This window comes from Schistocerca gregaria, chromosome 11 (assembly GCF_023897955.1).
Source record: "Schistocerca gregaria isolate iqSchGreg1 chromosome 11, iqSchGreg1.2, whole genome shotgun sequence".
Classification (NCBI taxonomy): domain Eukaryota; kingdom Metazoa; phylum Arthropoda; class Insecta; order Orthoptera; family Acrididae; genus Schistocerca; species Schistocerca gregaria.
Genome location: NC_064930.1, coordinates 145,217,922 through 145,233,862, shown reverse-complemented (window position 1 = coordinate 145,233,862; position 15,941 = coordinate 145,217,922). Strand labels below are relative to the sequence as shown.

Here is a 15,941-nt window from a genome sequence, read left to right as displayed (position 1 = left end):
ACTTCCGCTTACTTTGCACTCTATTCTAAGCTGCAGGCGTTTTTTTGGATTACAAAACCCAGAAAAAAAGTGTGGCTTAGATTCGAGTAAATACTGTAAATTAAACTGACCCCTGATGAATGGGGAAAGATGTGAGCTAGATGGAGATATGACTGTGCCGATTTCACACTGTGGAAATAACAGTGAAAGAATTATTTGATTTAATTAGTGGGAAACTCTGTTGTATTGAGATGTAAATGAAAGTGTTGAAGACAATATTGGGGTTTCTCAAAGGTATATTTTCCATACTGCAAGTACAGATTTAGAATTTAGTGCATCAATTATATGTGAATGATCATCAGATTTTCTTAGTACACCTGCACGCATATGCTGGTCTATGAAGACAGAGTTGACACCAAAATTCAATTCTTGATAAAGCAAGGAATAACAAACTTGGCAATAAGTTCATATAATCATCGAGCACTTCGTGTGTGTGTAAAAAAAAGGACCCCCTAAGGTAAGTCTTTCCGCTACCGGGATTGGAATGACTCCTTACCATCTCCCTTAAAACCCACATCCTTTTGTCATTCCCTCTCCTTCCCTCTTTCCTGAAGAAGCAAACGTTGGTTGTGAAAGCTTGAATTTTGTGTGTTTCATTTCAGGTCATATATACATGTAATCTGGATAATTGGTTAATTACGGCCATTTGTAATTTCAGCTGTATCTTTATGGTGTGAGCCTTAAATCACCAGAGCACGATAATAAAGTATGGGACACATGGTGCTGACACTTTCTGAATATGCACAATGGACACAACTTTGGGATTGTGGCAATGAGGTCTCAAATGAAAAGGAAAAAATATGTTGCAAATACTACTAACCTCTGAAGCATAGCATTAACTGTATTTATTACATTATCAAAGCTATTATGTCACAAAAGTTCTCTATGAAATTACATTACTTAGAGTACAACATTCACAAATTAATATGTTACATTGCTAAATATTGGTATGTATTGTATAACAAAAAAACACGTTGTTATTTACAGCTTTGTACTGCACTTCCTGTTCTTCTCCACCTTATCCTCATGAGTCTTGGCAGTGGACGGGTGTGTATGCAACGTGGCGAAATGTGACGACACCAAACAAATCGTCAGATACCCACAGGGCGAACACCACTCGCTCACTACGAAATCCGTTAATGACATTATTTCACACGTTTATTAGTATTTCCATTCTCATTCACGTCACATTCCACGTTTAACAAGTTTTTCTATTACACAGCTAAAATTTTTATGTATTAACTTTATTATAAATTATACTTGTCACTGTCAACACGTAAATATGAATGACACTAGATTTTAAGTTACCCTGTATAATATATAAATGCGTAGTGCAAAAACCACACTAGAGGAGTTTAATTCATAGTCATTGGCACCTTTTTGTGATGAACAATCTTTATTAGTTTATTGTGTGAATATATTGAAAACTTTTAAAGCAAAAATGTGTCACAACAAAGTTACATCACTAGTTAGAAATGCCATCTATCATCTGATACACACGTTTGTTTAAGCCACAGACAAGATTATTCAAAATTTAAATTTTTTATGAAAAAACAGACACATAACCACTGTCGAAGCAGCATTACATCAGACAAATTACATTAAGGTGCGAGGAAATGTTTTAAACAGGAAAAGTGTCTGTACTAATATAACTGAAGAATTATCAGTTGGCAAGCATTTTACTAACCAACTGAAACTGCACACATTGGTGGTAAGTATTTTGTTACATTCTGGTTTTGTAATATCCACGTGGCAATGAGGGGAGTATTTACCAACTTTATGACACAAATAAACTGCCTCGACGCACGGACACTTGCGAGCACGCAGTGTCGAGAAGTGGACGCGTGGCTGTAGCACATCACAGTGTTACACACTGCAAAGAAGCGACACAACGAATAGATTAGTAACGATATTCTCCAGAACGTTTCGAAGTTTTTCCCGCACACCTCGACTCTCAAATGAAAACAGTGATGTACAAAAGCCTGCCGTGACTCGGTTAAAATGCAAAAAGGTGGTTAATTCTTTTCTGAAAAATCCTCAGACGTGACATGATCGTGATATCGGTACAAACATACCACATAATTAAATTGCAAAAATTCACACAAAGTGTCAATGTTTTGATGACATAACTGACATTCAAGCCAATGTGAAACAAATACTAATAAAGAGATAGAGGGGCTGGCCAGTACTTACCTCAACTGAGTACAGCCGATAGATTTACAAAACAGAACAGAAAATTTACATTCCTAGCTTTCGGAAACAACCCAGGTTATGAAGCAACAGGGAAAGGTAAACAGGGTGGGTAGCAAGGATGGAGGCATGGTTGTCAGTTGTGAGTAACTAAATCCACTTTCCCTTCTTCCCTTCTTTCCCCTCTCCCCTCCCTGATGAAGGAACAAAGTTCCGAAAGCTAGGAATTGTAGTGGTTAATAAAAAAGAAAAAGAAAAAGAGAAGAAAAGAGAAGAAAAGGTTGAAAATGTGGGAAGGAAAGGTGAATGAAAAGGGGTTTTTAAATCGTAAATGACCGAAGTCCCGTTACAGACTAAATTTTCTGTTCTGTTTTGTGAATCTATCGGGTGTACTGAGCTGAGGTAAGTACTAGCCAGCCCCTCTATCTCTTTGTTGGTATTTGTTTCACATCTTTATATGAGATTTTCCATTAATCATTCGAGCCAATGTGACATACGAGTTGACCACCACCCAAAGGAAGAACTTTTCTGTCATTTCCAAATGATCGTATGAACGATCTGCGCACTGTACTCAAAATATGGGGACTATTTGGCACTCCTGAAGCACTGAAACCACGACCTTAACTACAAATTTGTGGACCGAGAGTGTATAAGGAATGTTAACGAATCTCAGGTGAGTAGCGATACGACTATAAAGTAGTGAGCTGTTCCTTTACTTGGAGTAGTGGGGGTAGGTGGAGACCGGCTCAATGCCGCCTCCGAATGCGCTGCTTCCTACGCCGCTACCTCCGCCACCAGATGGGTCGGCAGTACGTGCCGAGGGCTCCGACAGTGACCCGGTCGCGTTCTCCGGCAGCCGGAGGCGGTTGGACGGGCCGCAGCGGTGTTGCCCCTGACAGGGGTCGTCGGCGACGTGTCGGTAGCGGTCGCGGTGCGAGGACGCTCGCTGCGTGGGCACCGTCGGTGCCGGGCCCCCGCGTCGTGGCCGCTTCGTGCGCCTGTCGCAGGATCTGTCGTTCTCCAACACGTCCTCGTACCGTGGGTCTGCAACCGACAGGCACGGCAATTGTTCAGTAGTGAGCACAAATAAGGAATTCACCTTCATCGAACACAAAATCGTGTAGGTCGACGAAATCTTCTACATCTACACTGTACAAGGTCCACGATTAAGGAATTTGTCGCTAGCAATGGCGGAGCCTGAGCGATGTAGTATAAGGTACAAGCAGCCTCGCGCATATGTACTATTGTTTTGTCGAGTCCTATGTAAATGTTTTTTTAAAAATCTCTTAATAATAATCTTTCTTATAAAAATTAACTTTGACAATCATTAATCTCAATTTAAAGAATTTACTAATTTCTCCAATCCGTGGTCATCCCAATTATTGTAAAGAAAAACCAGTTGTTTCTTTTTATACATGACAAATCTATCGGCCAGCATTGCACTGGGCTGTGCCAGAAAAGATTCTTCTAGGAGCAGATATATATATATGCGTTATCCGGCGACCTTATCGAGTTAAGAATTTCAGTTTGTTCAGAATGATCTTTCAGGGCCATGACACAGCATCGCTAAAGTCCAATTTACCAGTTTAAATTCACAGTCGATTATTGAAAGGTTACGAGTGAGCCACAATTTTATTGAGAGGTTAGTCACATTTTTATTATTGATAGGTTACGGAATTTATCTGTTGGGCAGTTACACTGAATGTGAATTATATAATTATATTTTTTTACTGTCGGGAAGTTACACTAGAAAGTGAATGCAATATACTTATTTTTTCTGTTGGGTAGTTACACTAAACGTGAATGTGAATGCTATACCTATATTTTTTACTGTTCGGAGGTTATTATGTAATTTATCTGTTGGGAGGTTACAACATAAAATCATCTCGAGGTATCACCTGAACCACGGTATTATATTATTGCACCTTTTAGATGAATTACCTATTCGTCATGTGCGTCCGGTTCACGTCCAGTTCATTTCTTTGCAATTGCTGGGCCACAGACTCCTCCGTCAACGGCATGGCAGATGAGCCGATGCACACCTCTCGAAGAAATTTCATAGCCGACGGTGTGAAGCTCCCTGGAGGGGTGTCAGTCCGTCGTTTCCCACCTATTCTGCTGCTGCCTCTGTCGGTTTCTTGTCAGAGTGTTTGCGACATATTTTTGGTAATAGCACATCCTACACACACCTCAGTTGCAAATCACCATACCGGACTAGACTCCCATTTCCACTGCCTCTTTTGTAGCGACATCCCAAAACCAATAAATCTTTCACAGCACCTCGGTCTGTTCAAAAACAAACCTTTCATTAGCGCTACATTCTGCCACTATATTCTTCTTAAGCCTCGTTTACAATGGACTTTATGGAAGTGACCGTATACAAATAACCGTTAGCAGACAATTCATCGGGGTTCACTTCCATTTGTTTGTATCTGTGATCAAGTGTTTACAGTAGAAGAAATAGAAGAGAACACGAGACGAACAACATGGCCTACAAAAGCTGCATTAATGGTTTTTCCATGCTTCTAACTCTCACACGGGATACAGCACTATACAATTAGAGACAGCTTTGATATCCACGGAGGATTATTTTGCACATCAAATCCATTGATATTGATGAAGAAGACAAAATGATTTAAGAAAAGAAGAATTTAGGTGTCTTAATATGTGTGTAGATGTGAAAAGCATGGAAATAGTACAATTAACACAGTGTTAGCTTTCCTTAGCATTAATGCGAAACTTTCCACATGTCTGTGGACAACTTTCAAGGGCTGTATATTACAACAGACGAGGAAATTTGAAAGCAAAACAGTAATCACTGACGACCAACATCACATGAAGAAAGGCTAGCATTTACACGCTCGTTAACTAATGGAGGTATTTAATTAGTGACAATCTATCATTTCAGTAGTTGCTATACTTCACGTAGTTTATAATGTCTGCAATGACACACGTGAAGCAACTTAAGAATTGTACCGAAGTACGTGTATCAAAGATAATGTTATTCCATTGTACTCGATTAACAGGAACTAGCGTTCCTATGTGGCATCATTTTAGTCATTTTTCTCAGATTGTACACTCATTGTTAGTTTTGTATTACAAACACACGAAGAAACTTTCCAGGTTGTTGGTGTTTTACTCAGTTTCAATGAGGCCATTCTGTAATGATTACTGTAGTACCAGATACAGAGTGAACATCAATAAAACTGAAACTGCACAGTCAGTTTCACGATTGGGAACAGAGGAAAACGGTCCTACAAACCCGTGTCCAGAAATGCTACGTTGTCACGGTAGATGGTGCTGATGAATGAAAGTTCCTCTGACCACACGCTGTGTCTGTAGCCTACAGATGGTGAGTAAACAGACTGAAGATGTCAGTTGTGTTAAAGGTGTTTCCTTGGCAAAGAAGACTGATGACAGAAATTCCATAATGGTGCAAAAACCATCGACAAAATCGTTCCCGTGCAGTGAAATCCACTGTGGATAATCCTCGCACTAGTCACAGGTAATAGGAATAGTAGCAGTTGTCGTGCAGGATACACGAAATAGTACTTTGACTTACACCGTGTTTGCGGACAACTCGCCTGGAGTTCGTTCTAGGGTTCGTCTCAACATCCCGTAGCACCTGGTCCCCCAGATCTCGTGTACGCTCAGTCTGCCGCCTCCCTGCATCTTCGTCAGTCCAAGAGGACCCAGGACCACACAGAAGCCCAAAAAGGGTTCAAAATGTCGTGTGGTCAGTATCTGTGAGGGTACTCTCTTTCGGATATCCTGCTGCATCTCGATTCTTTCTGTCTGCTAGGTCGTACACGCGCACACCACATCAGCTTCTTCCCTAAATGAATACCAGATCATTTCTCTGTTTACAGTATGCTGCATCAATCACACAGCCTATAACACACAACGAACACACAGCATGTGGTCAGAGGAATTTTCATTCGTCAATGCCGTTTTCTGTGGCAACGGTGCACCCCCAAACACGTATTCTTGGGCCTTTTTTTCTCCATCTTCAGTCAGGAATCCATTCCTGCAGTTTGTCTGTTTTATTAATGTTCACTCTTACGAGAATAATAAACAAATACCTATGTGATAACTATGGTCTGAAGAGCTCACCACTTACGTAATCATTTCTTACAGATACCCACTTAGAGGACCAATGCTAAATGTTGTGCTGATGTATAACTGTACAAAGCACAATTTGGTCCATTTCAAGCTTTTTTAATTTCATTTGTCTCAATTATAACTAATTTATCCATACGTATAACTATTTGTATAATTTTAACGAGGCAGAGTGGATTCAGTTACCTGATACTGCTGTTGTGGGTGCGAGATGCGTTTGCGTGAGTGTGTCGTCATGTGCATAGAGTTTGTTTACTGGTGTCCTAGGCAGACAGCTTTAATTGCGGGAGTCTTTTTGTCGTGCCTATCTGCGACTCGGCATCTCCGCCACACGGTGAGTCGCAAATTTCATTCTATGTAACATTGTTACATTCCATTCTCGATTTTCTGTTGTTTGATTTACAGAGGAGTTTGATGGAAATAGAACTGCTTTCCATTGAACTCTTAATACAGTAAAGAACTGCTAGTCATGGTTATTCATTTATAACGTAACTTTGACTTAAATGAAAGATGTAAATGTATACATCACTATGCATTACTAAGTATTTCAAAATGTCATGTTTGGAACAACTGTTATCCCATGAGCTAATTTAAGAAATTTTTCAGTGAACAGGATTATCTTGTCTTTTATTTAGTACAAAGTCCAGTCCTTAATGTACCTGAAGTTTTAAGTGCAGGACTCTCAGGTAGTCCAATACACAAGAAATATTAATGGTCTGCACTCAGTTGAAGAGAGTGTGTGTTCCCCTGAGCACCAGATGATCTGCAATTATTTGAAGTAGCACGGTGAGATCTTAAACCCTCCGTATATTTTCACATTTTAATTTCTCAGATTACTGTGAATTAGTAATCCTTCGTGCGATTTCCTGCCAAAGGGAGAACAAGTGGTTCTGATTTTCTGGATTGTGGTTTTCACTAATGTTGACAGGTGAATTAGTGTGTAGTATTATTACTTTTACATTATTTCTGTACAACAAACCTGTTCAAGAAGAACACTCAGAGCTGATTACCATTTGGACACCAACCGTGAGTGGCAATTGCCTGTTGTTGTTGTTGTTGTTGTTGTTGTTGTGGTCTTCAGTCCTGAGACTGGTTTGATGCAGCTCTCCATGCTGCTCTATCCTGTGCAAGCTGCTTCGTCTCCCAGTCACTACTGCAGCCTACATCCTTCTGAATCTGCTTAGTGTATTCATCTCTTGGTCTCCCTCTACGATTTTTACCCTCTACGCTGCCCTCCAGTACCAAATTGGTGATCCCTTGATGCCTCAGAACGTGTCCTGCAAACCGATTCCTTCTTCTAGTCAAGTTGTGCCACAAACTCCTCTTCTCCCCAATCCTATTCAATACTTCCTCATTAGTTATGTGATCTACCCATCTATTCTTCAGCATTCTTCTGTAGCACCACATTTCGAAAGCTTCTATTCTCTTCTTGTCTAAACTATTTATCGTCCATATGTCACTTCCATACATGGCTACACTCCATACAAATACATTCAGAAATGACTTACTGACACTTAAATCAATACTCGATGTTAACAAATTTCTCTTCTTCAGAAACACTTTCCTTGCCATTTTATATCCTCTCTACTTTGATCATCATCAGTTATTTTGCTCCCCAGATAGCAAAACTCCTGTACTACTTTAAGTCTCTCATTTCCTAATCTAATTCCCTCAGTATCACCCGACTTAATTCGACTACATTCCATTATCCTCATTTTGCTTTTGTTGATGTTCATCTTATATACTCCTTTCAAGACACTGTCCATTCCGTTCAACTGATCTTCCACATCCTTTGCTGTCTCTGACAGAATTACAATGTCAACAGCGAACCTCAAAGTTTTTATTTCTTCTCCATGGATTTGAATTCCTACACCAAATTTCTCCTTTGACTCCTTTAGTGCTTCCTCAATGTACAGATTAAATAACAAAGAGGATAGGCTACAACCGTGTCTCACTCCCTTTCATGTCCCTCGACTCCTGTAACTGCCATCTGGTTTCTGTACAAATTGTAAATAGCCTTTCGCTCCCTGTATTTTACCCCTGCCACCTTTAGAATTTGAAGGAGAGTATTCCAGTCAACATTGTCAAAACCTTCCTCTAAGTCTACAAATGCTTGAAATGTAGGTTTGCCTTTCCTTAATCTTTCTTCTAAGGTAAGTCGTAGGGTCAGTATTGCCTCACGTGTTCCGATATTTCTACAGAATCCAAACTGATCTTCTCCGAGGTCGGCTTCTACCAGTTTTTCCTTTCGTCTGTAAAGAATTGGCGTTAGTATTTTGCAGCTGTGGTTTATTAAACTGATTGGTCGGTAATTTTCACATCTGCCAACACCTGCTTTCTTTGGGATTGGAATTATTATATTCTTCTTGAAGTCTGAGGGTATTTTGCCTGTTTCATACTTCTTGCTCATGAGATGGTAGAGTTGTGTCAGGACTGGCTCTCCCAAGGCTGTCAGTAGTTCTAATGGAATGTTGTCTACTCCCGGGACCTTGTTTCAGCGCAGGTCTTACGGTGCTCTGTCAAACTCTTCACGCAGTATCGTATCTCCCATTTCATCTTCATTTACATCATCTTCGATTTCCATAATATTGTCCTCAAGTACATCGCCCTTGTATAGACCCTATATACTCCTTCCACCTTTCTGCTTTCCCTTCTTTGCTTAGAACTGGGTTTCCATCAACACTCTTGATATTCATACAACTGGCTCTCTTCTCTGCAAAGGTCTCTAATTTTCCTGTAGGCAGTATCTATCTTACCCCTAGTCAGATAAGCCTCTACATCCTTACATTTGTCCTCTAGCCATCCCTGATTAGCCGTTTTGCACTTCTTGTCGATCTCATTTTAGAGATGTTTGTATGCCTTTTTGCCTGCTTCATTTACTGCATTTTTATATCTTCTCCTTTCATCAATTAAATTCAATATTTCTTCTGTTACCGAAGGATTTCTACTAGTCCTCGTCTTTTACCTACTTGTCCTCTGCTGCCTTCACTACTTCATCCCTCAAAGCTACCCATTCTTCTTCTACTGTATTTCTTTCCCCCATTCCTGTCAATTGTTCCCTTATGCTCTCCCTGAAACTCTGTACAACCTTTGGTTCTTTCAGTTTATCCAGGTCCCATCTCCTTAAATTCCCACCTTTTTGCAGTTTTAATCTACAGTTCATAACCAATAGATTGTGGTCAGAGTCCACTCTGCCCCTGGAAATGTCTTACAATTTAAAACCTGGTTCCTAAATCTGTGTCTTACCATTATATAATCTATCTGATACCTTCTAGTATCTCCAGGATTCTTCCATGTATACAACCTTCTTTCGTGATCTATAAACCAAGTGTTAGCTATGATTAAGTTGTGCTCTGTGCAAAATTCTATCAGGCGGCTCCCTCTTTCATTCTTAGCCCCAATTGCTTCTCTCCCTTTTCCTACACTCTAATTCCAGTCATCCACGACTTAAATTTTCGTCTCCCTTCACTATCTGAATAATTTCTTTTATTTCATCATACATTTCTTCAAAGCTAGTTGGCATATAAACTTGTACTACTGTAGTAGGCATGGACTTTGTGTCTATGTTGGCCACAATAATGCGTTCACTATGCTGTTTGTAGTAGCTTACCCGCACTCCTATTTTTTATTCATTATGAAACCTACTCCTGCATTTCCCCTATTTGATTTTGTATTTATAACCCCGTATTCACCTGACCAAAAGTCTTGTTCCTCCTGCCACCGAACTTCACTAATACCCACCATATCTAACTTCAACCTATCCATTTCTCTTTTTAAATTTTCTAACCTACCTGCTCGATTAAGGGATCTGACATACCACGCTCCGATCCGTAGAATGCCAGTTTTCTTTCTCCTGATAACGACGTCCTCTCGAGTAGTCCCCTCCCGGAGATCCGAATGGGGGGACTATTTTACCTGCGGAATATTTTACCCAAGAGGACATCATCATCATTTAACAATACAGTACAGCTGCATGCCCTCAGGATAAATTACGACTGTAGTTTCCGCTTGCTTTCATCCGTTCGCAGTACCAGCACAGCAAGACCGTTTTGGTTAGTGTTAAAAGGCCAGATCAGTCAATCATCCAGACTGTTGCCCCTGCAACTACTGAAAAGGCTGCTGCCCCTCTTCATGAACCACACGTTTGTCTAGCCTCTCAACAGATACCCCTCCGTTGTGGTTGCACCTACGGTACGGCTATCTGTATCGCTGAGGCACGCAAGCCTCCCCACCAACGGTAAGGTCCGTGGTTCATGGGGGCCTGTGCCATAAATATTACCCAGGTAGATTGTCCATTTGTTTTCACTGCCAAGGAGGCACGGCAGCAGTTGTCCGATTGTGCCGATTAGTGTCGTGAATTCGTATTGGAAGGCAGTTGCTGGTGGATGCTACCATGTTATACTGTTTTGCTGTGCCCTGTCTAATTCTTACTCTGCTGCTGAGATACCTACGGTTCATTTTGTTTCTCCTTTTGCCGAAGGAAAACAGTTTCAGCTAAACTGTCCCAGCAGTACAGGTTAGCTATTGTGTCTTTACCATCCACAAATTTTAAGATATCGCTCCTCCCGTGGTGCAGTGTCCAATTAGTGCCATTTCTTAAGGTTCTGCTGTGAATGTCTATGAACATTGATATTATCTTAAGATTGTGTAATTGCAAAAAAATATGGCGTTGCATTCAAATATTCCAAAAACTTACAAATTTAATTTTATGTGCACGGCTATTAAAAAAGAAGGAACAAATGAAATACATTTATTGCTTCCAAACTGTAGAAGATAGAAACTTAATTCCAATGTTCCTGAAAAGAGAAAAGTTAAAATTTTTATGCATTCAATTTGAGCACCGTGTGTTAGATGAGAAAAAAGGTGCATCAATGTCTGACAAACCGTGAATTTATTTGAGTAGCCTTGTGGACACAGTTTTGTAATATCCACTGGTGGTAGTGTCTGCAGCATACTGGTCACTGACATGTAGAACATTTTGTCACTAAGAAACCATCTAGGTGCGACTTAATTTTCACCAGTAGTTCTCTCCAAACATCTAAAATCACAATACTCTTAAACAGACAGGGCGAATCATCCACACCATACGGGCAGCACTTAATCAATTCAATACATTCTCCATTTCCACAGTAATCTAAATGACTTGTCTATCATAATGTTATAAAACCCACCAACAAAACATCACAGAACCACCTGTGTTCTGAACTACACCCCTCCACACACTGTGCGTCTAATGTCTATTTGACACGTCCCGTGTCTCAAAAAGAGGCAAAACTCGTGATTTCTTGGACCGTACTAAGTGCCTCCAGTCAGGCACTGTGCTGTTTATGACTTTTTGCATTCACTCCTCCTCCATCTTCTGTTTCTCGTGCCCCTGTCCCGTGTCCGGGCAGGGTCAGTTTTGTTACTAACAGATTCGGCACGGTTTATCGAACGGATGGCAGGATGCCCTACCCGTCGCCACACAGTTGCCCCCCGGGATGGGATGTGTGTACCCCAACTATGTGCGTATATTGTTATTCGTGTAAAAGTGGGTTAAGGCTTTTCTATATGTTTGCGAATAATGTAACTGAGGGGCGTCTGGGTACCAGCGCAATATTCACCTAGTGAGAGGTGGGAAACGGTATAAAAGCTAAATCGGGCTGCCTGGCAGACTCCCACTCACCAATCTGGGGGCAGTGCACGATGACCTCTTGGAATCGGCACCCGATCGCGCACTGCTATCCCAAAGGGGTCGCGTCACACTCACTGACGACAGCTGCCGTCAGTTTCGAACTGACTGTCAGTTAGCACCTTTCACCGACTACCGTTCTTATGTCGCATTACACGGTGGCGAGTTCGTAGCAGATACAGTGAAGAGAGTGTCAGTCCGCCGACAGATCTGGCACCTCCGTTCACGTGCGGTCTCGGTCACTGCACGTCGTGTCGTGTCTCCACATCGATCCACCTCACTATGCCAATTCTGTACGACTGTCCGGCACAGGAACACTAGTTCACTGCCTTGAATTGAGTCGACAGTGGAAAGCCACGTGACCACGTAGTACCGGTCCTACACCGTCTGTGGCACAGCAAATTGAGTGAAGAACCTTCACGAGATAAGTGTCCGATATTCTGTACAGCGAGTTTGTCTAATTTTCAAACCGATGGAATTGATTGACACGATGCAGAAATAATAAAGTCGTAAGCTAGTAAACTGCCCGGCACCAAACTCACTAGGTGTGTGTTTATTGTAATCTACACTCCTGGAAATTGAAATAAGAACACCGTGAATTCATTGTCCCAGGAAGGGGAAACTTTATTGACACATTCCTGGGGTCAGATACATCACATGATCACACTGACAGAACCACAGGCACATAGACAAAGGCAACAGAGCATGCACAATGTCGGCACTAGTACAGTGTATATCCACCTTTCGCAGCAATGCAGGCTGCTGTTCTCCCATGGAGACGATCGTAGAGATGCTGGATGTAGTCCTGTGGAATGGCTTGCCATGCCATTTCCACCTGGTGCCTCAGTTGGACCAGCGTTCATGCTGGACGTGCAGACCGCGTGAGACGATGCTACATCCAGTCCCAAACATGCTCAATGGGGGACAGATCCGGAGATCTTGCTGGCCAGGGTAGTTGACTTACACCTTCTAGAGCACGTTGGGTGGCACGGGATACATGCGGACGTGCATTGTCCTGTTGGAACAGCAAGTTCCCTTGCCGGTCTAGGAATGGTAGAACGATGGGTTCGATGACGGTTTGGATGTACCGTGCACTATTCAGTGTCCCCTCGACGATCACCAGAGGTGTACGGCCAGTGTAGGAGATCGCTCCCCACACCGTGATGCCGGGTGTTGGCCCTGTGTGCCTCGGTCGTATGCAGTCCTGATTGTGGCGCTCACCTGCACGGTGCCAAACACGCATACGACCATCATTGGCACCAAGGCAGAAGCGACTCTCATCGCTGAAGACGACACGTCTCCATTCGTCCCTCCATTCACGCCTGTCGCGACACCACTGGAGGCGGGCTGCACGATGTTGGGGCGTGAGCGGAAGACGGCCTAACGGTGTGCGGGACCGTAGCCCAGCTTCATGGAGACGGTTGCGAATGGTCCTCGCCGATACCCCAGGAGCAACAGTGTCCCTAATTTGCTGGGAAGTGGAGGTGCGGTCCCCTACGGCACTGCGTAGGCTCCTACGGTCTTGGTGTGCATCCGTGCGTCGCTGCGGTCCGGCCCCAGGTCGACGGGCACGTGCACCTTCCGCCGACCACTGGCGACAACATCGATGTACTGTGGAGACCTCACGCCCCAAGTGTTGAGCAATTCGGCGGTACGTCCACCCGGCCTCCCGCATGCCCACTATACGCCCTCGCTCAAAGTCCGTCAATTGCACATACGGTTCACGTCCACGCTGTCGCGGCATGCTACCAGTGTTAAAGACTGCGATGGAGTTCCGTATGCCACGGCAAACTGGCTGACACTGACGGCGGCGGTGCACAAATGCTGCGCAGCTAGCGCCATTCGACGGCCAACACCGCGTTCCTGGTGTGTCCGCTGTGCCGTGCGTGTGATCATTGCTTGTACAGCCCTCTCGCAGTGTCCGGAGAAAGTGTGGTGGGTCTGACACACCGGTGCCAATGTGTTCTTTTTTCCATTTCCAGGAGTGTATATCTCTGCTCTGTAAGAATCTGGCTCTATGCTGTGCAAGTCCCTGTCGTCTGCAATACGGAGTCGGCAATGAATGAAAGATGGCAACTCGAGATTTCAAAGCAACTTCCAGTAAGTAGTTGGCCGGCCGCTGTGCCCGAGCGGTTTTAGGTGCTTCAGTCTGGAACCGCGCCGCTGCTACAGTCGCAGGTTCGAATTCTGCCTCGGACACGGATGTGTGTGATGTTCTTAGGTTAGTTAGGTTGAAGTAGTTCTAAGATCTAGGGGACTGATGACCTCAGATGTTAAGTCCCATAGTGCTTAGAGCCATTTGAACCATTTAAAGTAAATAGTTTCTGATGGTTTATGGTGACACACTGCCTGCAACCTCAGGAGTTGTCACCTGCTTATTCATCAGGGGCAGTTTACCAATCCTATAACTTCTGACGGCGCAGTCCTGCTGAAGGAGCCGCCCGTGCCTACTCTCGCTGTCGCACTGTCGTCCCCGGCACATCTCGTCGGCACTTATTCGGCAGTCACTCTACTACTGCCAGCTGTCCGTGTGATCTGTCGGTACGATGCTCACGTGTCCCGCATGCCAATTAGTTGCCTTTTCTCAAAGTCTAAAAATTCCCGCAAGGTCTGTGTACACGTTCTGTTGACACGATGTGTTGCCAACTCCAACTGAGAGTTCCAGTAACATTCCAGTCCCAACAGACATCAATTACTTACACCATTTTTCATCTGTGGCAATGGCTTTTAGCTGCACTGAAAATAAAATTTCTACCTTATTCACACTTAATAAACATATACTGAAGGGCCAGACTGCTAGTATTTCCTAGAATTAAAATAAACATCAACAGAAAGCATTCTGCTGATGTTGCTGAGGTGAAGAAAAAAAACGATGGAAGTGCTGTCATGCATCACAAAAGATGAATTGAAACAATGTTTTGAAAAATGGAATAAAAGATTAGATAAGTGTATTAGACCATTTGGAGAATAGTTTGAAGGTGACTGACGGTGGTCTGTGTACACGTTCTGTTGACACGATGTGTTGCCAACTCCAACTGAGAGTTCCAGTAACATTCCAGTCCCAACAGACATCAATTACTTACACCATTTTTCATCTGTGGCAATGGCTTTTAGCTGCACTGAAAATAAAATTTCTACCTTATTCACACTTAATAAACATATACTGAAGGGCCAGACTGCTAGTATTTCCTAGAATTAAAATAAACATCAACAGAAAGCATTCTGCTGATGTTGCTGAGGTGAAGAAAAAAAACGATGGAAGTGCTGTCATGCATCACAAAAGATGAATTGAAACAATGTTTTGAAAAATGGAATAAAAGATTAGATAAGTGTATTAGACCATTTGGAGAATAGTTTGAAGGTGACTGACGGTTTGTGCTTAAACTGTGAATTTATATATTAAAAAAAAAAAAGAGGTAATTAAGTAGATTTTGTTTACGAGGTAACAGATGATTCACGGACCTCGATTCGAGCAAAAATTTCCCGACGACTGTAGATCAGTAACACACCACTGTGGAGCTATGGCCATAGAAGAACAGCTAAACAAGCTGAAGTTGGCACTGAGCCGTGGGTGCCTCGAGTTCCGCTTGTCTTGGGTTAAACCTCGGTTGCAGTCCTGTGGTTTTATTTCTCCTGCGGTTATCGTGATAATGTTGCTGTTCTCTCTGCGAGTGGCAGCAGCAGCATGTATCAATACTAGTACTGCTGTACTATCTTCGGTGTGGCAGATATAGTTTCCGGCTGGGCGGCGTGTGACCAGTCGGTCGGTTGGCGTGGAGCAGCGAGGAAGTGTCCGTCTGGCCGGAGGCGCTGGCGGTGTGCACGTGCGGTTAGAGTGCGAGGTGCTGCTTGCAAGTGCTACCAAGTCCGTCGCCCACCGTTTTGGACGTGAAAGTTGAGTCCTCTCGTAACCTACTATCGA

At 42.9% G+C, this 15,941-nt stretch overlaps 1 protein-coding gene across 1 annotated transcript in view; it reads right to left on the bottom strand.

The window, feature by feature from the left end:
• Positions 1-15,941, bottom strand: part of LOC126295266 (uncharacterized) — a 710,311-nt gene that overhangs the window by 48,116 nt on the left and 646,254 nt on the right. Inside the window, exon 74 of the mRNA XM_049987689.1 lies at positions 2,946-3,273. Within this exon, the coding sequence (XP_049843646.1) occupies positions 2,946-3,273 (328 nt within the window). The remainder of the gene's footprint in view (positions 1-2,945; positions 3,274-15,941) is intronic.